At 52.7% G+C, this 27972-nt stretch overlaps 1 protein-coding gene across 1 annotated transcript in view; it reads left to right on the plus strand.

Annotated features, from left to right (window-relative positions):
* The window catches only part of LOC132828239 (adiponectin receptor protein 1-like), a 95571-nt gene that overhangs the window by 62122 nt on the left and 5477 nt on the right, over positions 1–27972 (plus strand). The window contains exons 2-4 of the mRNA XM_060845202.1: positions 22778–22949; positions 26717–26842; positions 27519–27690. Coding sequence (XP_060701185.1) covers positions 22778–22949; positions 26717–26842; positions 27519–27690 — 470 coding nt within the window. The remainder of the gene's footprint in view (positions 1–22777; positions 22950–26716; positions 26843–27518; positions 27691–27972) is intronic.

The raw sequence follows: 27972 nt of genomic DNA on the forward strand, positions 1-27972 counted from the left end.
TAGAGAGAGAGAGAGAGAGCAGGGGATCAGAGAGAGAGAGATAGAGCAGGGGGTCAGAGAGAGAGAGAGCAGTGGATCAGAGAGAGAGAGAGGGGATCGGAGAGAGAGAGAGAGAGAGCAGGGGATCAGAGAGAGAGAGCAGGGGATCAGAGAGAGAGAGCAGGGGATCAGAGAGAGAGAGAGCAGGGGATCAGAGAGAGAGAGAGCAGGGGATCAGAGAGAGAGAGCGAGCAGGGGATCAGAGAGTCAGAGAGCGGGGGGATCAGAGAGAGAGAGAGCAGGGGATCAGAGAGAGAGCGAGCAGGGGATCAGAGAGCGGGGGATCAGAGAGAGAGAGCAGGGGATTAGAGAGAGAAAGAGAGAGAGTAGGGGATCAGAGAGAGGGAGAGAGAGCAGGGGATCAGAGAGAGCGAGAGAGAGCAGGGGATCAGATAGAGAGAGAGCGAGAAAGCAGGGGATCAGAGAGCAGTGGATTAGAGAGAGGGAGGGGGGATCAGAGAGAGAGACAGCAGGGGATCGGAGAGAGAGAGAGAGAGCAGGGGATCAGAGAGAGAGAGCAGGGGATCAGAGAGAGAGAGAGCAGGGGATCAGAGAGAGAGAGCAGTGGATCAGAGAGAGAAAGAGAGAGCAGGTGATCAGATAGAGAGAGAGCAGGGGATCAGAGAGAGAAAGAGAGAGAGTAGGGGATCAGAGAGAGAGAGAGCAGTGGATCAGAGAGAGAGAGCAGGGGATCAGAGAGAGAAAGAGAGAGAGTAGGGGATCAGAGAGAGAGACCAGTGGATCAGAGAGAGAGAGCAGTGGATCAGAGAGAGAAAGAGAGAGCAGGTGATCAGATAGAGAGAGAGCAGGGGATCAGAGAGAGAAAGAGAGAGAGTAGGGGATCAGAGAGAGAGAGAGCAGTGGATCAGATAGAGAGAGAGCAGGGGATCAGAGAGAGAAAGAGAGAGCAGGTGATCAGATAGAGAGAGAGCAGGGGATCAGAGAGAGAGTGAGAGAGAGCAGGGGATCCGAGAGAGAGCGCGAGCAGGGGATCAGATAGAGAGAGAGAGCGAGAAAGCAGGGGATCAGAGAGAGAGAGAGCAGGGGATTAGAGAGAGAGAGAGAGACCAGGGGATCAGAGAGAGAGAGAGAAAACAGGGGATCAGAGAGAGAGAGAGAGTAGGGGATCAGAGAGAGAGAGAGCAGGGAATCTGAGAGAGAGAGAGAGCAGGGGATCAGAGAGAGAGAGAGAGCAGGGGATCAGAGAGAGAGAGAGAGCAGGGGATCAGAGAGAGAGAGAGAGAGCAGGGGATCAGAGAGAGAAAGAGAGAGAGCAGGTGATCAGAGAGAGGGAGAGAGCAGGGGATCAGAGAGAGAAAGAGAGAGAGAGTAGGGGATCAGAGAGAGAGAGCAGGGGATCAGAGATAGAGAGAGAGTGTGGGGATTGGAGAGAGAGAGATCAGGGGATCAGAGAGAGATATAGAGAGCAGGGGATCAGAGACACAGAGCGAGCGAGCAGGGGATCAGAGAGAGAGAGAGAGAGAGCAGGGGATCAGAGAGAGAGAGAGCAGGGAATCAGAGAGAGAGAGAGAGCGAGCAGGGGATCAGAGATAGAGAGAGAGCAGGGAATCAGAGAGAGATACAGAGAGCAGGGGATCAGAGACACAGAGCGAGCGAGCAGGGGATCAGAGAGAGAGAGAGCAGTGGATCAGATAGAGAGAGAGCAGGGGATCAGAGAGAGAAAGAGAGAGCAGGTGATCAGATAGAGAGAGAGCAGGGGATCAGAGAGAGAGTGAGAGAGAGCAGGGGATCCGAGAGAGAGCGCGAGCAGGGGATCAGATAGAGAGAGAGAGCGAGAAAGCAGGGGATCAGAGAGAGAGAGAGCAGGGGATTAGAGAGAGAGAGAGAGACCAGGGGATCAGAGAGAGAGAGAGAAAACAGGGGATCAGAGAGAGAGAGAGAGTAGGGGATCAGAGAAAGAGAGAGCAGGGAATCTGAGAGAGAGAGAGAGCAGGGGATCAGAGAGAGAGAGAGAGCAGGGGATCAGAGAGAGAGAGAGAGCAGGGGATCAGAGAGAGAGAGAGAGCAGGGGATCAGAGAGAGAAAGAGAGAGAGCAGGTGATCAGAGAGAGGGAGAGAGCAGGGGATCAGAGAGAGAAAGAGAGAGAGAGTAGGGGATCAGAGAGAGAGAGCAGGGGATCAGAGATAGAGAGAGAGTGTGGGGATTGGAGAGAGAGAGATCAGGGGATCAGAGAGAGATATAGAGAGCAGGGGATCAGAGACACAGAGCGAGCGAGCAGGGGATCAGAGAGAGAGAGAGAGAGAGCAGGGGATCAGAGAGAGAGAGAGCAGGGAATCAGAGAGAGAGAGAGAGAGCGAGCAGGGGATCAGAGATAGAGAGAGAGCAGGGAATCAGAGAGAGATACAGAGAGCAGGGGATCAGAGACACAGAGCGAGCGAGCAGGGGATCATAGAGAGAGAGAGCAGGGGATCAGAGAGAGAGAGAGCAGGGGATCAGAGAGAGAGAGAGAGAGCAGGGGATCAGAGAGAGAGAGAGAGCAGGGGATCAGAGAGAGAGAGAGAGCGAGCAGGGGATCAGAGAGAGAGAGCAGGGGATCAGAGAGAGAGAGAGAGCAGGGGATCAGAGAGAGAGAGAGAGCAGGGGATCAGAGAGAGAGTGAGAGAGAGCAGGGGATCCGAGAGAGAGAGAGCGAGCAGGGGATCCGATAGAGAGAGAGAGAGAGCGAGAAACCAGGGGATCAGAGAGTCAGAGAGCAGGGGATGAGAGAGAGAGAGAGAGAGCAGGGGATCAGAGAGAGAGAGAGCAGGGGACCAGAGAGAGAGAGAGAACAGGGGATCAGAGAGAGAGAGAGAGAGTAGGGGATCAGAGAGAGAGAGAGATAGCAGGGGATCAGAGAGAGAGAGAGAGCAGGGGATCAGACAGTGAAAGAGCAGGTGATCAGAGAGAGAGAGCAGGGGATCAGAGAGAGAGAGCAGTGGATCAGAGAGAGAAAGAGAGAGAGTAGGGGATCAGAGAGAGAGAGAGAGCAGGGGATCAGAGAGAGAGCGAGCAGCGGATCAGAGAGACAGGGAGAGGAAAAGAGAGAGCAGGGAATCAGAGAGACAGAGAGAGAGCAGGGGATCATAGAGAGATACAGAGAGCAGGGGATCAGAGAGACAGAGAGCGAGCGAGCAGGCGATCAGAGAGAAAGAGACTCAGCAGGGGATCAGAGGGAGAGAGCAGGTGATCAGAGGGAGAGTAGGGGATCAGAGAGAGAGAGCGAGCAGGGGATCAGAGAGAGAGAGAGAGAAGGGGATCAGAGAGTCAGAGAGCGGGGGGATCAGAGAGAGAGAGCAGGGGATTAGAGAGTGAGAGAGAGAGAGCAGGGGATCAGAGAGAGGGAGAGAGAGCAGGGGATCAGAGAGAGCGAGAGAGAGCAGGGGATCAGAGAGAGAGCGAGCAGGGGATCAGAGAGAGAGCGAGCAGGGGATCAGAGAGAGAGAGAGAGAGCAGGGGATCAGAGAGAGAGAGAGAGCAGGGGATCAGAGAGAGACAGAGAGCAGGGGATCAGAGAGAGAGAGAGCAGGGGATCAGAGAGAGAGAGAGCAGGGGATCAGAGAGAGAGTGAGAGAGAGCAGGGGATCAGAGAGAGAGCGAGCAGGGGATCAGAGAGACAGAGAGCAGGGGATCAGAGAGAGAGAGAGCAGGGGATCAGAGAGAGAGAGAGCGAGAAAGCAGGGGATCAGAGAGCAGTGGATTAGAGAGAGGGAGGGGGGATCAGAGAGAGAGACAGCAGGGGATCGGAGAGAGAGAGAGAGAGAGCAGGGGATCAGAGAGAGAGCAGTGGATCAGAGAGAGAGAGAGAGAGCAGGGGATCAGAGATAGAGAGAGAGAGCAGGGGATCAGAGAGAGAGAGTGTGGGGATCGGAGAGAGAGAGAGCAGGGGATCAGAGAGAGAGAGAGAGCAGGGGATCAGAGTGAGAGAGAGCAGGGGATCAGATAGAGAGCGAGCAGGGGATCAGAGAGAGAGAGAGAGCAGGGGATCAGAGAGAGAGAGAGAGCAGGGGATCAGAGAGAGAGAGAGAGAGAGAGCAGGGGATCAGCGAGAGAGAGAGAGAGAGCAGGGGATCAGAGAAAGAGAGCAGGGGATCAGGGAGAGAGAGCAGGGGATCAGAGAGAGAGAGAGCAGGGGATCAGAGAGAGAGAGAGAGAGCAGGGGATCAGAGAGAGAGAGAGAGAGCAGGGGATCAGAGAGAGAGAGAGCGCAGGGGATCAGATAGAGAGAGAGAGAGAGAGCAGGGGATCAGAGAGAGAGAGAGCAGGGGATCAGAGAGAGAGAGAGAGAGAGCAGGGGATCAGAGAGAGAAGCGAGAGCAGGGGATCAGAGAGAGAGAGAGCGAGCAGGGGATCAGAGAGAGAGCGAGCAGGGGATCAGAGAGAGAGAGAGCAGGGGATCAGAGAGAGAGAGAGCAGGGGATCAGAGAGAGAGAGAGCGAGCAGGGGATCAGAGAGAGAGCGAGCAGGGGATCAGAGAGAGAGCGAGCAGGGGATCAGAGAGAGAGAGAGCAGGGGATTAGAGAGTGAGAGAGAGCAGTGGATCAGAGAGAGAGAGCAGTGGATCAGAGAGAGAGAGAGCAGGGGATCAGAGAGAGAGAGCGAGCAGGGGATCAGATAGAGAGAGAGCGAGAAAGCAGGGGATCAGAGAGCAGTGGATTAGAGAGAGGGAGGGGGGATCAGAGAGAGAGACAGCAGGGGATCGGAGTGAGAGAGAGAGAGAGCAGGGGATTAGAGAGAGAGCGAGCAGGGGATCAGATAGAGAGAGAGCGAGAAAGCAGGGGATCAGAGAGCAGTGGATTAGAGAGAGGGAGGGGGGATCAGAGAGAGAGACAGCAGGGGATTGGAGAGAGAGAGAGAGAGAGCAGGGGATTAGAGAGTGAGAGAGAGCAGTGGATCAGAGAGTGAGAGAGAGCAGTGGATCAGAGAGAGAGAGCAGTGGATCAGAGAGAGAGAGAGCAGGGGATCAGAGAGAGAGAGAGCAGTGGATCAGAGAGAGAGAGAGCAGTGGATCAGAGAGAGAGAGAGCAGGGGATCAGAGAGAGAGAGAGCGAGCAGGGGATCAGATAGAGAGAGAGCGAGAAAGCAGGGGATCAGAGAGCAGTGGATTAGAGAGAGGGAGGGGATCAGAGAGAGAGACAGCAGGGGACCGGAGAGAGAGAGAGAGCAGGGGATTAGAGAGTGAGAGAGAGCAGTGGATCAGAGAGAGAGAGCAGTGGATCAGAGAGAGAGAGAGAGCAGGGGTTCAGAGAGAGAGAGAGCAGGGGATCAGAGAGAGAGACAGCAGGGGATCAGAGGGCGAGCGCAGGGGATCGGAGGGAGAGCTGGGGATCAGAGAGAGAGAGAGAGCAGGGGATTAGAGAGAGAGAGCAGGGGATTAGAGAGAGAGAGTGAGCAGGGGATCAGAGAGAGAGAGCAGGGGATCAGAGAGAGAGACAGCAGGGGATCAGAGGGCGAGCGCAGGGGATCGGAGGGAGAGCTGGGGATCAGAGAGAGAGAAAGAGCAGGGGATTAGAGAGAGAGAGCAGGGGATTAGAGAGAGAGTGAGAGAGAGCAGGGGATCCGAGAGAGAGCGCGAGCAGGGGATCAGATAGAGAGAGAAAGCGAGAAAGCAGGGGATCAGAGAGAGAGAGAGCAGGGGATCAGAGACAGAAAGAGAGCAGGGGATCAGAGAGAGAGTGAGAGAGAGCAGGTAATCAGAGAGAGAGAGCGAGCGAGCAGGGTATCAGAGAGAGAGTGAGAGAGAGCAGGTAATCAGAGAGAGAGAGCGAGCAGGGGATCAGATAGAGAGAGAGCAGGGGTTCAGAGAGAGAGAGAGCAGGGGATCAGAGAGAGAGAGCAGGGGATCAGAGAGAGAGACAGCAGGGGATCAGAGGGCGAGCGCAGGGGATCGGAGGGAGAGCTGGGGATCAGAGAGAGAGAAAGAGCAGGGGATTAGAGAGAGAGAGCAGGGGATTAGAGAGAGAGAGAGACCAGGGGATCAGAGAGAGAAAGAGAGCAGGGGATCAGAGAGAGAGTGAGAGAGAGCAGGGGATCCGAGAGAGAAAGAGAGCAGGGGATCAGAGAGAGAGTGAGAGAGAGCAGGGGATCCGAGAGAGAGCGCGAGCAGGGGATCAGATAGAGAGAGAGCAGGGGATTAGAGAGAGAGAGAGCAGGGGATTAGAGAGAGAGAGAGAGACCAGGGGATCAGAGAGAGAGAGAGAACAGGGGATCAGAGAGAGAGAGAGAGTAGGGGATCAGAGAGAGAGAGAGCAGGGAATCTGAGAGAGAGAGAGAGCAGGGGATCAGAGAGAGAGAGAGCAGGGGATCAGAGAGAGAGAGCAGGGGATCAGAGAGAGAGCGAGCAGGGGATCAGAGAGTCAGAGAGCGGGGGGATCAGAGAGAGAGAGCAGGGGATTAGAGAGTGAGAGAGAGAGAGAGCAGGGGATCAGAGAGAGAGAGAGCAGGGGATCAGAGAGAGAGAGAGCAGGGGATCAGAGAGAGAGAGCAGGGGATCAGAGAGAGAGCGAGCAGGGGATCAGAGAGTCAGAGAGCGGGGGATCAGAGAGAGAGAGCAGGGGATTAGAGAGTGAGAGAGAGAGAGAGCAGGGGATCAGAGAGAGAGAGAGAGCAGGGGATCAGAGAGAGAGAGCAAGGGATCAGAGAGAGAGAGAGAGCAGGGGATCAGAGAGAGAGAGAGAGAGAGAGCAGGGGATGAGAGAGAGAGCGAGCAGGGGATGAGAGAGAGAGAGAGCAGGGGATGAGAGAGAGAGAGAGAGAGCAGGGGATGAGAGAGAGAGAGAGCGCAGGGGATGAGAGAGAGAGCAGGGGATCGGAGTGAGAGAGAGCAGGGGATCAGAGAGAGAGAGCGAGCAGTGGATCAGAGAGACAGTGAGAGAGAGAGCAGGGGATCAGAGAGAGAGAGCGAGCAGGGGATCAGAGAGTCAGAGAGCGGGGGGATCAGAGAGAGAGAGCAGGGGATTAGAGAGTGAGAGAGAGAGAGAGCGGGATCAGAGAGAGGGAGAGAGAGCAGGGGATCAGAGAGAGAGCGAGCAGGGGATCAGAGAGAGAGCGAGCAGGGGATCAGAGAGAGAGAGAGCAAGGGATCAGAGAGAGAGAGAGAGCAGGGGATCAGAGAGAGAGAGAGAGCAGGGGATCAGAGAGAGAGAGAGAGAGAGCAGGGGATCAGAGAGAGAGAGCAGGGGATCAGAGAGAGCGCGAGCAGGGGATCAGGGAGAGAGAGAGCAGGGGATCAGAGAGAGAGAGCAGGGGATCAGAGAGAGCGCGAGCAGGGGATCAGGGAGAGAGAGAGCAGGGGATCAGAGAGAGAGAGAGAGCAGGGGATCAGAGAGAGAGAGAGTGAGCAGGGGATCAGAGAGCGAGAGAGTGAGCAGGGGATCAGAGAGAGAGAGAGAGGGAGAGAGCAGGGGATGAGAGAGAGAAAGAGAGAGAGAAGTGGATCAGAGAGAAAGAGAGAGCAGGGGATCAGAGTGAGAGAGAGAGAGCAGGGGATCATAGAGAGAGAGAGAGAGAGAGAGCAGGGGATCAGAGAGAGAGAGAGCAGGGGATCAGAGAGAGAGAGAGAGCAGGGGATCAGAGAGAGAGAGCGAGAGCAGGGGATCAGAGAGAGAGAGAGCAGGGGGTCAGAGAGAGAGAGAGAGAGAGCAGGGGATCAGAGAGAGAGCGAGCAGGGGATCAGAGAGAGCGAGCAGGGGATCAGAGAGAGAGCGAGCAGGGGATCAGAGAGAGAGCGAGCAGGGGATCAGAGAGAGAGAGAGAGCGAGCAGGGGATCAGAGAGAGAGAGAGCAGGGGATCAGAGAGAGAGAGCAGGGGATCAGAGAGAGAGCAGGGGATTAGAGAGAGAGAGAGAGCAGGGGATCAGAGAGAGAGAAAGCGAGCAGGGGATCAGATAGAGAGAGAGCGAGAAAGCAGGGGATCAGAGAGCAGTGGATTAGAGAGAGGGAGGGGGGATCAGAGAGAGAGACAGCAGGGGATCGGAGAGAGAGAGAGAGAGAGCAGGGGATTAGAGAGTGAGAGAGAGCAGTGGATCAGAGAGAGAGAGAGCAGTGGATCAGAGAGAGAGAGAGCAGGGGATCAGAGAGAGAGAGCAGGGGATCAGAGAGAGAGAGAGAGCAGGGGATCAGAGAGAGAGAGAGCAGGGGATCAGAGAGAGAAAGAGAGAGAGTAGGGGATCAGAGAGACAGAGAGCGAGCGAGCAGGGATCAGAGAGAGAGAGAGCAGGGGATCAGAGAGAGAGAGAGAGAGAGTGTGGGGATCGGAGAGAGAGAGAGCAGGGGATCAGAGAGAGAGAGAGCAGGGGATCAGGGAGAGAAAAAGAGAGAGCAGGGGATCAGAGAGACAGAGAGCGAGCGAGCAGGGGATGAGAGAGAGAGAGAGCAGGGGATCAGAGAGAGAGAGAGAGCAGGGGATCAGAGAGAGAGAGAGCAGGGGATGAGAGAGAGAGAGAGAGCAGGGGATGAGAGAGAGAGAGAGCAGGGGATCAGAGGGAGAGAGAGAGAGCAGGGGATCGGAGAGAGAGAGCGCGAGCAGGGGATCAGAGAGAGAGAGAGCAGGGGATCAGAGAGAGAGAGCGGGGGATCAGAGAGAGAGAGCAGGGGATTAGAGAGTGAGAGAGAGAGCAGGGGATTAGAGAGTGAGAGAGAGAGAGCAGGGGATCAGAGAGTGAGAGAGAGCATGGGATGAGAGAGAGAGCAGGGGATGAGAGAGAGAGAGCAGGGGATGAGAGAGGGAGAGAAAGAGAGAGAGTAGGGGATCAGAGAGACAGAGAGCGAGCGAGCAGGGATCAGAGAGAGAGAGAGAGAGAGCAGGGGATCAGAGAGAGAGCGAGCAGCGGATCAGAGACAGAGAGAGCAGGGGATCAGGGAGAGAAAAAGAGAGAGCAGGGGATCAGAGAGAGAGAGAGCAGGGGATCAGAGAGAGAGCACGAGCAGGGGATCAGAGAGAGAGAGCAGGGGATCAGAGAGAGAGAGTGAGCAGGGGATCAGAGAGAGAGAGCGCGAGCAGGGGATCAGAGAGAGAGCAGAGAATCGGAGAGAGAGAGAGAGAGAGCAGGGGATCAGAGAGAGAGAGCGAGCAGGGGATCAGAGAGAGAGAGAGCAGGGGATCAGAGAGTCAGAGAGCGGGGGGATCAGAGAGAGAGAGCAGGGGATTAGAGAGTGAGAGAGAGAGAGCAGGGGATTAGAGAGTGAGAGAGCATGGGATGAGAGAGAGAGAGCAGGGGATGAGAGAGAGAGCAGGGGATGAGAGAGAGAGCAGGGGATGAGAGAGAGAGAGAGAGCAGGGGATCAGAGAGAGAGAGAGAGCACGGGATCAGAGAGAGCAGGGGATCAGCGAGACAGAGAGAGAGCAGCGAATCAGAGAGAGAGAGCAGGGGATCAGAGAGAGTGCAGGAGATGAGCGAGAGAAAGAGAGCAGGGGATCAGAGAGGGAGCAGGGGATCAAAAAGGGAGAGAGCAGGGGATCAGAGAGAGAGCGTGTGCAGGAGATGAGAGAGAGAGAGAGTAGGGGATCAGAGAGAGAGAGAGCAGGGGATCAGAGAGAGAGAGAGAGCAGGGGATTAGAGAGAGAGAGAGAGCAGGGGATCAGAGAGAAAGAGAGCAGGGGATCAGAGAGAGCAGGGGCTCAGAGAGAGAGAGCGAGCAGGGGATCAGAGAGAGAGAGCGAGCAGGGGATCAGATAGAGAGAGAGCGAGAAAGCAGGGGATCAGAGAGCAGTGGATTAGAGAGAGGGAGGGGGGATCAGAGAGAGAGAGAGAGCAGGGGATCGGAGAGATAAAGAGAGCAGGGGATTAGAGAGTGAGAGAGAGCAGTGGATCAGAGAGAGAGAGCAGTGGATCAGAGAGAGAGAGAGAGCAGGGGTTCAGAGAGAGAGAGAGCAGGGGATCAGAGAGAGAGAGCAGGGGATCAGAGGGAGAGCGCAGGGGATCGGAGGGAGAGTAGGGGATCAGAGAGAGAGAGAGCAGGGGATCAGAGAGAGAGAGAGAGCAGGGGATCAGAGAGAGAGTGAGAGAGAGCAGGGGATCCGAGAGAGAGCGCGAGCAGGGGATCAGATAGAGAGAGAAAGCGAGAAAGCAGGGGATCAGAGAGAGAGAGAGCAGGGGATTAGAGAGTGAGAGAGAGCAGTGGATCAGAGAGAGAGAGCAGTGGATCAGAGAGAGAGAGAGAGCAGGGGTTCAGAGAGAGAGAGAGCAGGGGATCAGAGAGAGAGAGCAGGGGATCAGAGGGAGAGCGCAGGGGATCGGAGGGAGAGTAGGGGATCAGAGAGAGAGAGAGCAGGGGATCAGAGAGAGAAAGAGAGCAGGGGATCAGAGAGAGAGAGAGCAGGGAATCAGAGAGAGAGAGAGAGAGCGAGCAGGGGATCAGAGATAGAGAGAGAGCAGGGAATCAGAGAGAGATACAGAGAGCAGGGGATCAGAGACACAGAGCGAGCGAGCAGGGGATCATAGAGAGAGAGAGCAGGGGATCAGAGAGAGAGAGAGCAGGGGATCAGAGAGAGAGAGAGAGAGCAGGGGATCAGAGAGAGAGAGAGAGCAGGGGATCAGAGAGAGAGAGAGAGCGAGCAGGGGATCAGAGAGAGAGAGCAGGGGATCAGAGAGAGAGAGAGAGCAGGGGATCAGAGAGAGAAAGAGAGCAGGGGATCAGAGAGAGAGTGAGAGAGAGCAGGGGATCCGAGAGAGAGAGAGCGAGCAGGGGATCCGATAGAGAGAGAGAGAGAGCGAGAAACCAGGGGATCAGAGAGTCAGAGAGCTGGGGATGAGAGAGAGAGAGAGAGAGCAGGGGACCAGAGAGAGAGAGAGCAGGGGACCAGAGAGAGAGAGAGAACAGGGGATCAGAGAGAGAGAGAGAGAGTAGGGGATCAGAGAGAGAGAGAGATAGCAGGGGATCAGAGAGAGAGAGAGAGCAGGGGATCAGACAGTGAAAGAGCAGGTGATCAGAGAGAGAGAGCAGGGGATCAGAGAGAGAGAGCAGTGGATCAGAGAGAGAAAGAGAGAGAGTAGGGGATCAGAGAGAGAGAGAGAGAGCAGGGGATCAGAGAGAGAGCGAGCAGCGGATCAGAGAGACAGAGAGAGCAGGGGATCAGGGAGAGAAAAAGAGAGAGCAGGGAATCAGAGAGACAGAGAGAGAGCAGGGGATCATAGAGAGAGATACAGAGAGCAGGGGATCAGAGAGACAGAGAGCGAGCGAGCAGGCGATCAGAGAGAAAGAGACTCAGCAGGGGATCAGAGGGAGAGAGCAGGTGATCAGAGGGAGAGTAGGGGATCAGAGAGAGAGAGCGAGCAGGGGATCAGAGAGAGAGAGAGAGAAGGGGATCAGAGAGTCAGAGAGCGGGGGGATCAGAGAGAGAGAGCAGGGGATTAGAGAGTGAGAGAGAGAGAGCAGGGGATCAGAGAGAGGGAGAGAGAGCAGGGGATCAGAGAGAGCGAGAGAGAGCAGGGGATCAGAGAGAGAGCGAGCAGGGGATCAGAGAGAGAGCGAGCAGGGGATCAGAGAGAGAGAGAGAGAGCAGGGGATCAGAGAGAGAGAGAGAGCAGGGGATCAGAGAGAGACAGAGAGCAGGGGATCAGAGAGAGAGAGAGCAGGGGATCAGAGAGAGAGAGAGCAGGGGATCAGAGAGAGAGTGAGAGAGAGCAGGGGATCAGAGAGAGAGCGAGCAGGGGATCAGAGAGACAGAGAGCAGTGGATCAGAGAGAGAGAGAGCAGGGGATCAGAGAGAGAGAGAGCGAGAAAGCAGGGGATCAGAGAGCAGTGGATTAGAGAGAGGGAGGGGGGATCAGAGAGAGAGACAGCAGGGGATCGGAGAGAGAGAGAGAGAGAGAGCAGGGGATTAGAGAGAGAGCAGTGGATCAGAGAGAGAGAGAGAGAGCAGGGGATCAGAGATAGAGAGAGAGAGCAGGGGATCAGAGAGAGAGAGTGTGGGGATCGGAGAGAGAGAGAGCAGGGGATCAGAGAGAGAGAGAGAGCAGGGGATCAGAGAGAGAGAGAGAGAGAGAGCAGGGGATCAGAGTGAGAGAGAGCAGGGGATCAGATAGAGAGCGAGCAGGGGATCAGAGAGAGAGAGAGAGCAGGGGATCAGAGAGAGAGAGAGAGCAGGGGATCAGAGAGAGAGAGAGAGAGAGCAGGGGATCAGCGAGAGAGAGAGAGAGAGAGCAGGGGATCAGAGAAAGAGAGCAGGGGATCAGGGAGAGAGAGCAGGGGATCAGAGAGAGAGAGAGCAGGGGATCAGAGAGAGAGAGAGAGAGCAGGGGATCAGAGAGAGAGAGAGAGAGCAGGGGATCAGAGTGAGAGAGAGCGCAGGGGATCATAGAGAGAGAGAGAGAGAGCAGGGGATCAGAGAGAGAGAGAGCAGGGGATCAGAGAGAGAGAGAGAGAGAGCAGGGGATCAGAGAGAGAGAGAGAGCAGGGGATCAGAGAGAGAGAGAGCGAGCAGGGGATCAGAGAGAGAGCGAGCAGGGGATCAGAGAGAGAGCGAGCAGGGGATCAGAGAGAGAGAGAGCAGGGGATCAGAGAGAGAGAGAGCGAGCAGGGGATCAGAGAGAGAGCGAGCAGGGGATCAGAGAGAGAGCGAGCAGGGGATCAGAGAGAGAGAGAGCAGGGGATTAGAGAGTGAGAGAGAGCAGTGGATCAGAGAGAGAGAGCAGTGGATCAGAGAGAGAGAGAGCAGGGGATCAGAGAGAGAGAGCGAGCAGGGGATCAGATAGAGAGAGAGCGAGAAAGCAGGGGATCAGAGAGCAGTGGATTAGAGAGAGGGAGGGGGGATCAGAGAGAGAGACAGCAGGGGATCGGAGTGAGAGAGAGAGAGAGCAGGGGATCAGAGAGAGAGCGAGCAGGGGATCAGATAGAGAGAGAGCGAGAAAGCAGGGGATCAGAGAGCAGTGGATTAGAGAGAGGGAGGGGGGATCAGAGAGAGAGACAGCAGGGGATTGGAGAGAGAGAGAGAGAGAGCAGGGGATTAGAGAGTGAGAGAGAGCAGTGGATCAGAGAGTGAGAGAGAGCAGTGGATCAGAGAGAGAGAGCAGTGGATCAGAGAGAGAGAGAGCAGGGGATCAGAGAGAGAGAGAGCAGTGGATCAGAGAGAGAGAGAGCAGTGGATCAGAGAGAGAGAGAGCAGGGGATCAGAGAGAGAGAGAGCGAGCAGGGGATCAGATAGAGAGAGAGCGAGAAAGCAGGGGATCAGAGAGCCGTGGATTAGAGAGAGGGAGGGGGGATCAGAGAGAGAGACAGCAGGGGACCGGAGAGAGAGAGAGAGCAGGGGATTAGAGAGTGAGAGAGAGCAGTGGATCAGAGAGAGAGAGCAGTGGATCAGAGAGAGAGAGAGAGCAGGGGTTCAGAGAGAGAGAGAGCAGGGGATCAGAGAGAGAGACAGCAGGGGATCAGAGGGCGAGCGCAGGGGATCGGAGGGAGAGCTGGGGATCAGAGAGAGAGAGAGAGCAGGGGATTAGAGAGAGAGAGCAGGGGATTAGAGAGAGAGAGAGACCAGGGGATCAGAGAGAGAGAGCAGGGGATCAGAGAGAGAGACAGCAGGGGATCAGAGGGCGAGCGCAGGGGATCGGAGGGAGAGCTGGGGATCAGAGAGAGAGAAAGAGCAGGGGATTAGAGAGAGAGAGCAGGGGATTAGAGAGAGAGTGAGAGAGAGCAGGGGATCCGAGAGAGAGCGCGAGCAGGGGATCAGATAGAGAGAGAAAGCGAGAAAGCAGGGGATCAGAGAGAGAGAGAGCAGGGGATCAGAGACAGAAAGAGAGCAGGGGATCAGAGAGAGAGTGAGAGAGAGCAGGTAATCAGAGAGAGAGAGCGAGCGAGCAGGGTATCAGAGAGAGAGTGAGAGAGAGCAGGTAATCAGAGAGAGAGAGCGAGCAGGGGATCAGATAGAGAGAGAGCAGGGGATCAGAGAGAGAGAGCAGGGGATCAGAGAGAGAGACAGCAGGGGATCAGAGGGCGAGCGCAGGGGATCGGAGGGAGAGCTGGGGATCAGAGAGAGAGAAAGAGCAGGGGATTAGAGAGAGAGAGCAGGGGATTAGAGAGAGAGAGAGACCAGGGGATCAGAGAGAGAAAGAGAGCAGGGGATCAGAGAGAGAGTGAGAGAGAGCAGGGGATCCGAGAGAGAGAGAGAGCAGGGGATCAGAGAGAGAGTGAGAGAGAGCAGGGGATCCGAGAGAGAGCGCGAGCAGGGGATCAGATAGAGAGAGAGCAGGGGATTAGAGAGAGAGAGAGCAGGGGATTAGAGAGAGAGAGAGAGAGCAGGGGATCAGAGAGAGAGAGAGAGCAGGGGATCAGAGAGAGAGAGAGAGTAGGGGATCAGAGAGAGAGAGAGCAGGGAATCTGAGAGAGAGAGAGAGCAGGGGATCAGAGAGAGAGAGAGCAGGGGATCAGAGAGAGAGAGCAGGGGATCAGAGAGAGAGCGAGCAGGGGATCAGAGAGTGAGCGAGAGAGCAGGGGATTAGAGAGTGAGAGAGAGAGAGAGCAGGGGATCAGAGAGAGAGAGAGCAGGGGATCAGAGAGAGAGAGAGCAGGGGATCAGAGAGAGAGAGCAGGGGATCAGAGAGAGAGCGAGCAGGGGATCAGAGAGTCAGAGAGCGGGGGGATCAGAGAGAGAGAGCAGGGGATTAGAGAGTGAGAGAGAGAGAGAGCAGGGGATCAGAGAGAGAGAGCAAGGGATCAGAGAGAGAGAGAGAGCAGGGGATCAGAGAGAGAGAGAGAGAGAGAGCAGGGGATGAGAGAGAGAGCGAGCAGGGGATGAGAGAGAGAGAGAGCAGGGGATGAGAGAGAGAGAGAGAGAGCAGGGGATGAGAGAGAGAGAGAGCGCAGGGGATGAGAGAGAGAGCAGGGGATCGGAGAGAGAGAGAGCAGGGGATCAGAGAGAGAGAGCGAGCAGTGGATCAGAGAGACAGTGAGAGAGAGAGCAGGGGATCAGAGAGAGAGAGCGAGCAGGGGATCAGAGAGTCAGAGAGCGGGGGGATCAGAGAGAGAGAGCAGGGGATTAGAGAGTGAGAGAGAGAGAGCGGGATCAGAGAGAGGGAGAGAGAGCAGGGGATCAGAGAGAGAGCGAGCAGGGGATCAGAGAGAGAGCGAGCAGGGGATCAGAGAGAGAGAGAGCAAGGGATCAGAGAGAGAGAGAGAGCAGGGGATCAGAGAGAGAGAGAGAGCAGGGGATCAGAGAGAGAGAGAGAGAGAGCAGGGGATCAGAGAGAGAGAGCAGGGGATCAGAGAGAGCGCGAGCAGGGGATCAGGGAGAGAGAGAGCAGGGGATCAGAGAGAGAGAGCAGGGGATCAGAGAGAGCGCGAGCAGGGGATCAGGGAGAGAGAGAGCAGGGGATCAGAGAGAGAGAGAGAGCAGGGGATCAGAGAGAGAGAGAGTGAGCAGGGGATCAGAGAGCGAGAGAGTGAGCAGGGGATCAGAGAGAGAGAGAGAGGGAGAGAGCAGGGGATGAGAGAGAGAAAGAGAGAGAGAAGTGGATCAGAGAGAAAGAGAGAGCAGGGGATCAGAGTGAGAGAGAGAGAGCAGGGGATCATAGAGAGAGAGAGAGAGAGAGAGAGCAGGGGATCAGAGAGAGAGAGAGCAGGGGATCAGAGAGAGAGAGAGAGCAGGGGATCAGAGAGAGAGAGCGAGAGCAGGGGATCAGAGAGAGAGAGAGCAGGGGGTCAGAGAGAGAGAGAGAGAGAGCAGGGGATCAGAGAGAGAGCGAGCAGGGGATCAGAGAGAGCGAGCAGGGGATCAGAGAGAGAGCGAGCAGGGGATCAGAGAGAGAGCGAGCAGGGGATCAGAGAGAGAGAGAGAGCGAGCAGGGGATCAGAGAGAGAGACAGCAGGGGATCAGAGAGAGAGAGCAGGGGATCAGAGAGAGAGCAGGGGATTAGAGAGAGAGAGAGAGCAGGGGATCAGAGAGAGAGAAAGCGAGCAGGGGATCAGATAGAGAGAGAGCGAGAAAGCAGGGGATCAGAGAGCAGTGGATTAGAGAGAGGGAGGGGGGATCAGAGAGAGAGACAGCAGGGGATCGGAGAGAGAGAGAGAGAGAGCAGGGGATTAGAGAGTGAGAGAGAGCAGTGGATCAGAGAGAGAGAGAGCAGTGGATCAGAGAGAGAGAGAGCAGGGGATCAGAGAGAGAGAGCAGGGGATCAGAGAGAGAGAGAGAGCAGTGGATCAGAGAGAGAGAGAGCAGGGGATCAGAGAGAGAAAGAGAGAGAGTAGGGGATCAGAGAGACAGAGAGCGAGCGAGCAGGGATCAGAGAGAGAGAGAGCAGGGGATCGGAGAGAGAGAGAGAGAGAGTGTGGGGATCGGAGAGAGAGAGAGCAGGGGATCAGAGAGAGAGAGAGCAGGGGATCAGGGAGAGAAAAAGAGAGAGCAGGGGATCAGAGAGACAGAGAGCGAGCGAGCAGGGGATGAGAGAGAGAGAGAGCAGGGGATCAGAGAGAGAGAGAGAGCAGGGGATCAGAGAGAGAGAGAGCAGGGGATGAGAGAGAGAGAGAGAGCAGGGGATGAGAGAGAGAGAGAGCAGGGGATCAGAGGGAGAGAGAGAGAGCAGGGGATCGGAGAGAGAGAGCGCGAGCAGGGGATCAGAGAGAGAGAGAGCAGGGGATCAGAGAGTCAGAGAGCGGGGGGATCAGAGAGAGAGAGCAGGGGATTAGAGAGTGAGAGAGAGAGCAGGGGATTAGAGAGTGAGAGAGAGAGAGCAGGGGATCAGAGAGTGAGAGAGAGCATGGGATGAGAGAGAGAGAGCAGGGGATGAGAGAGAGAGAGCAGGGGATGAGAGAGGGAGAGAAAGAGAGAGAGTAGGGGATCAGAGAGACAGAGAGCGAGCGAGCAGGGATCAGAGAGAGAGAGAGAGAGAGCAGGGGATCAGAGAGAGAGCGAGCAGCGGATCAGAGACAGAGAGAGCAGGGGATCAGTGAGAGATACAGAGAGAGCAGGGGATCAGAGAGAGAGAGAGCAGGGGATCAGAGAGAGAGCACGAGCAGGGGATCAGAGAGAGAGAGCAGGGGATCAGAGAGAGAGAGTGAGCAGGGGATCAGAGAGAGAGAGCGCGAGCAGGGGATCAGAGAGAGAGCAGAGAATCGGAGAGAGAGAGAGAGAGAGCAGGGGATCAGAGAGAGAGAGCGAGCAGGGGATCAGAGAGAGAGAGAGCAGGGGATCAGAGAGTCAGAGAGCGGGGGGATCAGAGAGAGAGAGCAGGGGATTAGAGAGTGAGAGAGAGAGAGCAGGGGATCAGAGAGTGAGAGAGCATGGGATGAGAGAGAGAGAGCAGGGGATGAGAGAGAGAGCAGGGGATGAGAGAGAGAGCAGGGGATGAGAGAGAGAGCAGGGGATGAGAGAGAGAGAGAGAGCAGGGGATCAGAGAGAGAGAGAGAGCACGGGATCAGAGAGAGCAGGGGATCAGCGAGACAGAGAGAGAGCAGCGAATCAGAGAGAGAGAGCAGGGGATCAGAGAGAGTGCAGGAGATGAGCGAGAGAAAGAGAGCAGGGGATCAGAGAGGGAGCAGGGGATCAAAAAGGGAGAGAGCAGGGGATCAGAGAGAGAGCGTGTGCAGGAGATGAGAGAGAGAGAGAGTAGGGGATCAGAGAGAGAGAGAGCAGGGGATCAGAGAGAGAGAGAGAGCAGGGGATTAGAGAGAGAGAGAGAGCAGGGGATCAGAGAGAAAGAGAGCAGGGGATCAGAGAGAGCAGGGGCTCAGAGAGAGAGAGCGAGCAGGGGATCAGAGAGAGAGAGCGAGCAGGGGATCAGATAGAGAGAGAGCGAGAAAGCAGGGGATCAGAGAGCAGTGGATTAGAGAGAGGGAGGGGGGATCAGAGAGAGAGAGAGAGCAGGGGATCGGAGAGATAAAGAGAGCAGGGGATTAGAGAGTGAGAGAGAGCAGTGGATCAGAGAGAGAGAGCAGTGGATCAGAGAGAGAGAGAGAGCAGGGGTTCAGAGAGAGAGAGAGCAGGGGTTCAGAGAGAGAGAGAGCAGGGGATCAGAGAGAGAGAGCAGGGGATCAGAGGGAGAGCGCAGGGGATCGGAGGGAGAGTAGGGGATCAGAGAGAGAGAGAGCAGGGGATCAGAGAGAGAAAGAGAGCAGGGGATCAGAGAGAGAGTGAGAGAGAGCAGGGGATCCGAGAGAGAGCGCGAGCAGGGGATCAGATAGAGAGAGAAAGCGAGAAAGCAGGGGATCAGAGAGAGAGAGAGCAGGGGATTAGAGAGTGAGAGAGAGCAGTGGATCAGAGAGAGAGAGCAGTGGATCAGAGAGAGAGAGAGAGCAGGGGTTCAGAGAGAGAGAGAGCAGGGGATCAGAGAGAGAGAGCAGGGGATCAGAGGGAGAGCGCAGGGGATCGGAGGGAGAGTAGGGGATCAGAGAGAGAGAGAGCAGGGGATCAGAGAGAGAAAGAGAGCAGGGGATCAGAGAGAGAGTGAGAGAGAGCAGGGGATCCGAGAGAGAGCGCGAGCAGGGGATCAGATAGAGAGAGAAAGCGAGAAAGCAGGGGATCAGAGAGAGAGAGAGAACAGGGGATCAGAGAGTAGGGGATCAGAGAGAGAGAGAGCAGGGAATCTGAGAGAGAGAGAGAGAGTAGGGGATCAGAGAGAGAGAGAGAGCAGGGGATCAGAGAGAGAGAGAGCAGGTGATCAGAGAGAGGGAGAGAGCAGGGGATCAGAGAGAGAGAGCAGGGGATCAGAGATAGAGAGAGAGCAGGGGGTCAGAGAGAGAGAGCGAGAGAGTGTGGGGATTGGAGAGAGAGAGATCAGGGGATCAGAGATAGAGAGAGAGCAGGGAATCAGAGAGACATACAGAGAGCAGGGGATCAGAGACACAGAGCGAGCGAGCAGGGGATCATAGACAGAGAGAGCAGGGGATCAGAGAGAGAGAGAGAGCAGGGGATCAGAGAGAGAGAGAGCGAGCAGGGGATCAGAGAGAGAGAGAGCAGGGGATCAGAGATAGAGAGAGAGCACGGAATCAGAGAGAGATACAGAGAGCAGGGGATCAGAGACACAGAGCGAGCGAGCAGGGGATCATAGAGAGAGAGAGCAGGGGATCAGAGAGAGAGAGAGAGAGAGCAGGGGATCAGAGAGAGAGAGCAGGGGATCAGAGAGAGAGAGCGAGCAGGGGATCATTGAGAGGGGGATCAGAGAGAGCGAGCAGGGGATCAGAGAGAGAGAGAGAGCAGGGGATCAGAGAGAGAAAGAGAGCAGGGGATCAGAGAGAGAGTGAGAGAGAGCAGGGGATCCAAGAGAGAGAGCGAGCAGGGGATCCGATAGAGAGAGAGAGAGAGCAGGGGATCAGAGAGAGAGAGAGAGTAGGGGATCAGAGAGAGAGAGTAGGGGATCAGAGAGAGAGAGAGCAGGGGATCAGAGAGAGAGATAGCAGGGGATCAGAGAGAGAGAGAGTGAGAGAGCAGGGGATCAGAGAGCGAGAGAGTAGGGGATCAGAGAGAGAGAGCGGGGGTCAGAGAGAGAGAGAGCGCGAGCAAGGGATCGGAGAGAGAGAGAGAGAGAGCAGGGGATTGGAGAGAGAGAGAGATCAGGGGATCAGAGAGAGAAAGAGAGAGAGCAGGGGATCAGAGAGAGAGAGCAGGGGATCAGAGAGAGAGAGAGAACAGGGGATCAGAGATAGAGAGAGAGCAGGGGGTCAGAGAGAGAGAGAGAGAGAGAGTAGGGGATCAGAGAGAGAGCAGGTGATCAGAGATAGAGAGAGAGCGAGCATGGGATCGGAGAGACAAAGGGAGCAGGGGATTAGAGAGAGAAAGAGAGAGAGCAAGGGGTCAGAGAAATGGAGAGAGAGCAGGGGATCGGAGAGAGAGAGAGAGAGAGTGTGGAGATCGGAGAGAGAGAGCAGGGGATCAAAGAGAAAGGGAGAGGGAGAGAGAGAGCACGGAATCAGAGAGAGAGACAGACAGAGCGAGCAGGGGATCAGAGAGAGAGAGAGAGCAGGGATCAGAGAGAGAGAGAGAGAGCAGGGGTCAGAGAGACAGAGAGACCATGGGATCAAGGAGAGAGAGAGAGCAGGGGTTCAGAGAGAGAGAGGGAGCTCGGGATCAGAGAGAGAGAGAGAGAGCAGGGGATCAGACAGAGAGAGAAGGCAGGGGCTTAGAGAGAGAGAGGGAGATGGGAGAGGGAGGGAAGGGGATGGGAGCAATGAATCAGAGTTAGTGCTGGACAATAGTTTGCATGTGAACGGTTGAGCGAGAGTGAGTGAGCAGGCAATTAGAAAGAAAGCAAATGTTGATTAGAGAGAGAAACAAAGGGAACAGAAGGTAGAAAGCGAGTGCGGATTAGTGAGCACAAGTGAGATGGAGATAGTTTGTACGAGAGAGCGGGAGAATGTTGTAGAAATGAGTGCAGTAGTTTTGACTGCCTGAGGGATTGGGAACTGTAGCAGTTGCCAATTGCACATTTGTTCACTGCAGATTTCTGACTGGGCCTCCTTGGAACACAACAATGAGGGGCTTGGCAGGGTGTGGACTGTGATCTCCTGGCTGGGTAATCTTAAACATGGTGGTGGGGATCTAGCCTCTGGAAAGGAAACCAATCATTTCGAACGGAGGTACGGGGATCTCCTCACTCACACGGTTCAAGATCACTGCAGTTTTTTTCATCAGAAGGATATGGACATTCCAAGGCTGAATACATTTAAGACAGATTTTTGGTCTCGGAATCGAGGGACATTGAGAGCTTTGGGAAAATAGAGTCATAAAGTCATCCAACATGGAAATACTGCCTTGTCCATGTTGACCAGCCCTCCCAATCTGACCAATCCCATTTGCCAGCACTTGGCCCATATCCCTCTAAACACTTTCTATTCATATACCCATCCAGATGCCTTTTAAGTGCTGTAATTGTACCAACTTTCAGCTTCCCTGGCAGCTCATTCCATACATGCACTACTGTCTGAGTGAAAGAGTTACCCCAGAAGCCCTTTTTAAATCTTTCCCCTCTCACCTTAAACCTATGCCATAGTTTTGGACTCTGCTACCCTGGAGAAAAGGCCTTGGCTATTCACCCTGTCCATGCCCATCATGGTTTTATAAACCTCTTTAAGGTCACCTCTCAGCTTCCAGTGCTCCAGGCAAAATAGCCTCTGCCTATACCTCAAAAAAACCTTCCAGTCCAAGCAACATCCTTTGTATATCTTTCCATGTTAACAACATCCTTTCTATAGAATGACAACCAGAACTGAAATATTCCAAAGGTGGCCTTTACCAATGTCCTGTACAGCCACAACATGATGTCCCAACTCATATATTCAGTGTTCTGACCAATGAAGGCAAGTGTGTTAAATACCTTCTTCACTACCGTGTCTACCTCCGACTCCAGCATCAAGGAACTGTGCACCTGTAGCCCTCGGTCTCTTTCTATAGAATCTCTGCAGTGTGGAAACAGGCCATTTGGCACAAGAAACTCACGACCCACCAAAGAGGAACCCACCGAGACCCATTCTCCTACCCTATTGCTGTACATTTTACCCCTAACTAATGCACCTAACCTAAACCCTGAACGCTATGGGCAATTTAGCACGGCCAATTCACCTAACCTGCACATCTTTGGAGTGTGGGAGGAAACTGGAACACCCGGAGGTAACCCACACAGACACGGGGAGAATGTGCAGACTCTATACAGATAGTTGCCTGAGGCTGGAATCGAACCCGGGTCCCTGGTGCTGTGAGGCAGCAGTGCTAACCACTGAGACACCGTGCTGCCTCTTTGTTCGGCAGGACTCTGCAGGGTCCTACCATTCACTGCATAAGTCCTGCCCCAGTTTGCAATACCAAAATGTACCACCTCACATTTATTTAAATTAAACTCCATCTGCCATTCGTCAGCCCATATTGAAAGTTAGCCTGATCATTATTGAATGGGAAGTACACTTGACTACTTCTTCTTAAGTACTTCAATGACAGGTGTCAGGGAAAAGAAGGGGAAAGAGCTGAGGGGGATTGCTTGAAGTCAGACAGCGGAAAGACTCTGGGATCAATAAAGCTGAACGGGTAGAGAATGCAGTACAGAGATAAAAGATACAGATCATTGATTGGGGGGGGGGGGGGGGGGGGGGCGGTGTAGATTTGTGAGACAGAGAGCACGGGAGAGAGAGAATAGCTCTAAATTGATACCAAGTTGCTATTTCACAACAACAATTTGCACTCTATCACCAGCAAATATCCTAAGCCGTGCAATCCAGCCAAATTTGCTTCTGAGCCAAGGAAGGGGATGAGGGCAAAGTGACCACAAAGCTTGGTCAAAGATGTGGGCTTCAGGAGAATTTTAAGGGAGCAGAAAGATTCCACAAAGGAGGAGCTTGGGGGCTATGGCCCAGATAGATACGACCATCAGTGCTGGGAACATGGGAGGCCAGAGCTGAAAGAACGCGGAGATCTCAGCGTGTTGTTGTGTGGATGCAGATTGCAGTGATTAGGTGTGGGGAAAGGGGAAAGGCCAACAGAATGAAATGAGAACAAGTTTGAGCAATCTTCGAAATCTGATTCTACCTGAGGTAAGTGTTTGGGTGAGAGGAAAGTTTATTTATCCTAAAGGGTTAATCTTCCTGCAAATGAGTGTAGCTGACACTGACTAGCTGAAATAGCCAAGTCCCAGTCATTATCCTAGATCTGAATATGCTGCTTTGTGTGGAGGGTTGGTTTAAGTAGTGAGGGTGGATGGATATTAAATGGGTGGGGTAGGCTCCATCTAGAGTAGGGTGTACACAGTCTGCAGGAGGAGCAGATGTGGCAAGGTCTCAGGACTGTCTTTATGTTCTCCCTTACATAAGTTTGGTGTTTTGCCTTAGCCTTCCCCAGGTTATGAAGGAGAAGGCTCTGTCTGCAGCATCCATGCCTGTCCAACGGGCACCGAGTGAAGTGTGTGGAGACTCCAACAATGTCAGTCATAGAAATGACGTTGAACTGACCGAACTCCTGGAGGAGAAATCTGATTCCCAGGCCGGAGGAGATTCAGCAGCGGTGAGTATTGGAGCCCTCAGGGGATTTTAAAGCTGTGTTCACAACATTTTGACAGTGCCAAACATAGCCTTGAAAGTGCATGGACTTATAATTATCATCCCAAGGCTGCCATTAAACTGCACTCTTAAAATGATTGCTCAGTAATGATGGCTGAAAACTGAAAATGTTCTCCTTGAGGTTGTCTGGCAGGAGGACAGTGATTGGGCCTAATGGGCTTGCATTAAAATATGCCTCAGTGTTCCTACAGTTTATGGCATTCTTGCACTTAAAATCCCGTTTCCTGAGTCCACATCCTCCATTATGTTTAAAAATGAATGTGGGATGTGTCAGGAAGGAGAAATCGGATTACTGTGTGCACTGAAGTCAAAAAGAATACTTTTGCAAGGAAATTACAGCAAGGTACTGGAATGGTCAAGTGGTTGTAAGGAAGGACTTTAACTATCTGTATATAGTTTGGGATAGTAGCATTGTAAAGGACAGAGAGGGAGAAGAGCCTCTGGTCTGTGTTGAGGTAGGTTTATTTCAGTGGTATGTTTCCAGTCCAGTGAAAGGAGCCACTGCAAGACTTGGTTTTTAAGAATGAGGTGGACCAGGTGACTTAAGTGTCAGTGAAGGAATATTTAGGCAGCACTGATTTAGATCTGGGTTAGTTATAAAAAAGATCAAACAAAAACAGTTCAGAGTGAGAAAATCTAACTGGGAAAGAGCTGGCTTCTTTGGGGTAAGAAGAGATCTGACCCAGGTCAGTTTGAATGGCTGGTTGGAAGCCAGAACTGTAATTGATCCCCTCTACAGAGAGGGCAGTTTAGGAATACAGGTAAAGTACTGTGGTTGCTGGAAACCTGAAATAAACACAAAGGATACTGGAGAAACTCAGTAGGTCTAACAGATCTGTGATGAGAGAAACAAGTCTGTTATGACTCTCCTTCAGTTCTAGGCTGTGTAACTTTCTATAATTTTGTATAAAATCACTTTTTAGAGCAGTTTTTCAAGAAGGGGTTGATGGGAGCCCCCAAGTGAAATCAAATAAACACTAGATAAATAATGGATTAAAACAAAAACTGTCAATGTGAAAGAATTCCTGTTAGTTATCGTTTATTATCTGATAATTATAATATTTGAACAAATAGAAACAAAAGATGAATATAGAAATGTTTTGATTTGAATTCTAAATTGTCATTTTCATGTAATTATAAACTTACAATGAACCGGAATCATTACCATCATTTATATTTTGGTTCTGAAATGTTTTACACCCTCAGGCTTTTGACCCCTTGAAAAGCTCAGGTTGTCTTTTACACTGAATCCATGAAAAGTTAGGGTTTTGTAAGGCCAGAAACTATATGGTCATATTTTACAGAAAATTTATCTTTACACGAGTTTATATGGCAATTGAGGAAGGTAGGGACTAATCTGGAGGCTCTGAGGAACTAATGTTTAGCCACACAGTCACTTTGAGGTGAATCTGGTGTGTTTAAACAGGTTCAGTGCACTTACAAGGGTTAGTGAGAGATGTAGAAGATCTGGCCCCAGCTTTGTAATCTTAGCAGAGACCATAGGAAATACTGAAGCATCAGCAATGTTGGTAAGCTGAAAGGGGTCGTTGTGGTTACACTTGCCTTTGTGGCTGGACCTGTGATGTGTACAGTTTAGGAAAGTTGAGAAATGCTAAACATGACTTTTCCTTCTCACTCCACATCGAGTCCCCCAACCTGGACTAACTGATCAGCACACTCCCTTCATTTTAACAGTCTTTTTCCTGAGATTTTGATGTCAATACATGCCTGCACTAGTTAAAACTGAGCACAGAATCCAGACTCCTGCTCCAGGACTGTACAGAGGGTTTGGTGCACTGCTCAAAGGTGACCCCTTTCAAAGTAGCTGTTTAACTGAGACCCTGTCAGGTGGGCATAAAAGATCACATGGCATTACTTTTAAGGTGATCTGGGGACTCCGGTCAATAGTGAACTCTGCCACTGTCCTGAAGTGTGAGGAGGTCGAACCAGTGAGGCCTCACGTCCCATGAGTAAATAAAAGAAAGTCTTGACTTTGTGTAGGAGTTAGACTCGACGATATGACAATCTGACTGTGAGATAAAAGCCCTCTGAGCTGAACCTGCAGTACGTTTAGAACAGAAGTTGCCTTTTGTGGCTGTGTGGTTGATCTTAGACTGGACGCATTAAGCAGTTTAGTGAAACTATGTCTCTTGGTCTTGTGATTTAGTTCTTGAACGACATTAGCACTGAGTCTGTAGCGGTGAGGAAACCAGGCTGGATTGCTGAGCTAAGTTGGTGCAGCCATGGGATAGGGAGATGAAACATTGGCCAGGGCTCCATAGGGAACCATGTGAATAGTCTGTATTGAGAGGCTAGGGTCAGATTAGGAATGTATGATGTTGGAGCAAGAGCAAGCTATTCGACTCTCAAGTCTGCTCTGCTTAGATCCTGGCTGATCTGATGTGGCCTTGCTGTTTGCCCTACGACTCTTGATTTCCTTGTTTATCAAAAAATCCGTCAAATTAAACTTTGAATCTTCACTGACTCAGCCTCTACTGCTTTTCTGGGGAAGGGAATTGTACAAATTAGCAACTACCTGAGAGAAACATTTCTCCCCATCTCCACTTTCCAAGAGAGGTGATTTATTTTTCAGCTTTATCTCTTAGTTCTAGTCTCCCCACAAAAAGAACTATACTCCTAGTATCCACCCTTTCAAGTCCCCCTTGGGATCTTCACACATTCCAATAAGATTACTTCTTCTAGACTCCAACAAACAGTCCCAACAAGCCAAATCACTCTTCATTAGGTAAACTCAACATCGCAGAAATGATTCGAGAGGATCCCCGCATGGCCTGCTTCTAGCACAATCCATCCTTTTTCACACATAAACTGAACACAGCACTCCAGATATCGCTTGACCAAGACCTGTACAACTTCATGAGTACTTCTCTACTTTGGCACTCTGTTCTCTGTGAGATTCTTTAGTACACTTGCCTTCATTGCTCACATCTTTTGAGTGTAGGAGTTGGGACGTCATGTTGAGGATGTACAGGATGTTGGTGAGGCCCAATCTGGAGTATTTTGTCCAGTTCTGGTCACTGTGTCAAAGGAAGGTTACTATTAAGCTAGAGAGGATTTAGAAAGATTTACCAGGCTGTTGCTGAGAATAGAGGGTTTGAGTTATAAAGGAGAGGTTGGATCGGCTGGGACTTTTTCACAGGAATGTAGGAGGTTTATAAAATCATGAGGGGCATAGATAAGGTACTTTCCAGGTGACTTTTCCCTGGGGTTAGGATTTCAAGACTCAGTGGTGAGAGAGAAAGATTTTTATAGAGTGTTTTGTGTGGAATGAATTTCCAGAGGAAATGGTGTATTTGAGTACAGTTACAATGTTTAAAAGACATTTGGATAGGTACATGACTAGGAAAGGCTTGGAGGGATATGGGCTAAACAGAGGCAGGTGGGACTGGTTTGGTTTGGGATTAGGATTGACAGGGACTGGTTGGAATGAAGGGTCTGTTTCTCTGCTGTGTGATTCTATCTGAAAGCCTATGGTATGCAGTCTGTTATGTTCATATGTGGGGAAGCACAAGGCAATAGAGGGTTGTTTAAATGGGACAGTCCCCAAAAAGGTCTTTATGTATGATAGAGAATAACAAGACAGTGAAGGAAGCCAGTAGTTGACTGTTCGTGTTGGATTGTGCAGCACTTGGCTGGACTGAGTGGCACATTTCACATCACACGCTGACAGACACTGCTTTTATTTTATAGGGCATGGAATTCCAAACTGACTCAACAACACAGCCTGAGGAAGAAGAGGAAGAGGAGGTGCGAGTGCTGACTCTGCCACTGCAGGCCCATCATGCAATGGAGAAGATGGAGGAGTTTGTATACAAGGTACAGCTCTGTGATATACTGTATCAGAGTACAAGGTAGGTGGTACACTGTCCCCTCATACAGTGACACACTGTCCCCGTGGATATTCTCTTTGACTCTGTGTAACAGTTGCATGCTAAGCCTGATCTCACGTCGGCTCCACTCACCAGCTGCACTAAACCCTGTCACACATCCAATTCAGAACCTTAAGCTGGTCCATGGAATGGGTGATGAAAATGTGTTGCTGGTTAAAGCGCAGCAGGTCAGGCAGCATCCAAGGAACAGGAGATTCGACGTTTTGGGCATAAGCCCTTCATCAGGAAAGGCCTGATGAAGGGCTTATGCTCAAAACGTCGAATCTCCTGATCCTTGGATGCTGCCTGACCTGCTGCGCTTTAACCAGCAACACCTTTTCAGCTCTGATCTCCAGCATCTGCAGTCCTCACTTTTTACATGGAATGGGTGATGCCCTGCTAACTGTGAAGTTAATGTTTGCCTCTGAAAACAGTCTCCTTGGCACGGTGCTGCTGACTGCTTTGTGTCTGATTACCTGGCCTGAGATCTGTCGAAGGCAATAACATCTGAAAATCAGTACTCTTTAAAAACGAGCAGGCGCTGTGCCAGTGATACATGGTGTGGCTGATAACCGTTGCTGGTAATCTAGGAAGCTGGTGATAATTGTTATCCTGTGTTGCAGGTTTGGGAGGGTCGTTGGCGGGTAATCCCTTATGATGTACTCCCAGACTGGCTGAAGGACAATGATTATTTGCTGTATGGGCACAGGCCACCAATGCCATCATTCCGAGCCTGTTTCAAGAGTATCTTCAGGATCCACACAGAGACTGGGAACATCTGGACACATCTGCTGGGTAAGGGGGAGTAGAAATTTCCCTGAATGGTTGCCCCCTGTGTCACTTCCGGGTTTTGTTCCAAGATCTCTTTTGTTATTAATCGATAAATTATCAACACATCTTTAAACCACGTTTCCCAGATGTGACAAAACAGGGGGAGTGTGTGTGAGGGTGTAAGTAGTGGGAAGAGTGTGAGCATGCGTGTCAGGTACGCGTGTGTGAGGGGGCAGGAAAGAGGAGCACAGGTCTCCTTGTGTTATACTCAGTGACATTTTCACTCTGTTCCTAACCAGAGGGCGG

Source organism: Hemiscyllium ocellatum, chromosome 26, assembly GCF_020745735.1.
Source record: "Hemiscyllium ocellatum isolate sHemOce1 chromosome 26, sHemOce1.pat.X.cur, whole genome shotgun sequence".
Lineage (NCBI taxonomy): Eukaryota > Metazoa > Chordata > Chondrichthyes > Orectolobiformes > Hemiscylliidae > Hemiscyllium > Hemiscyllium ocellatum.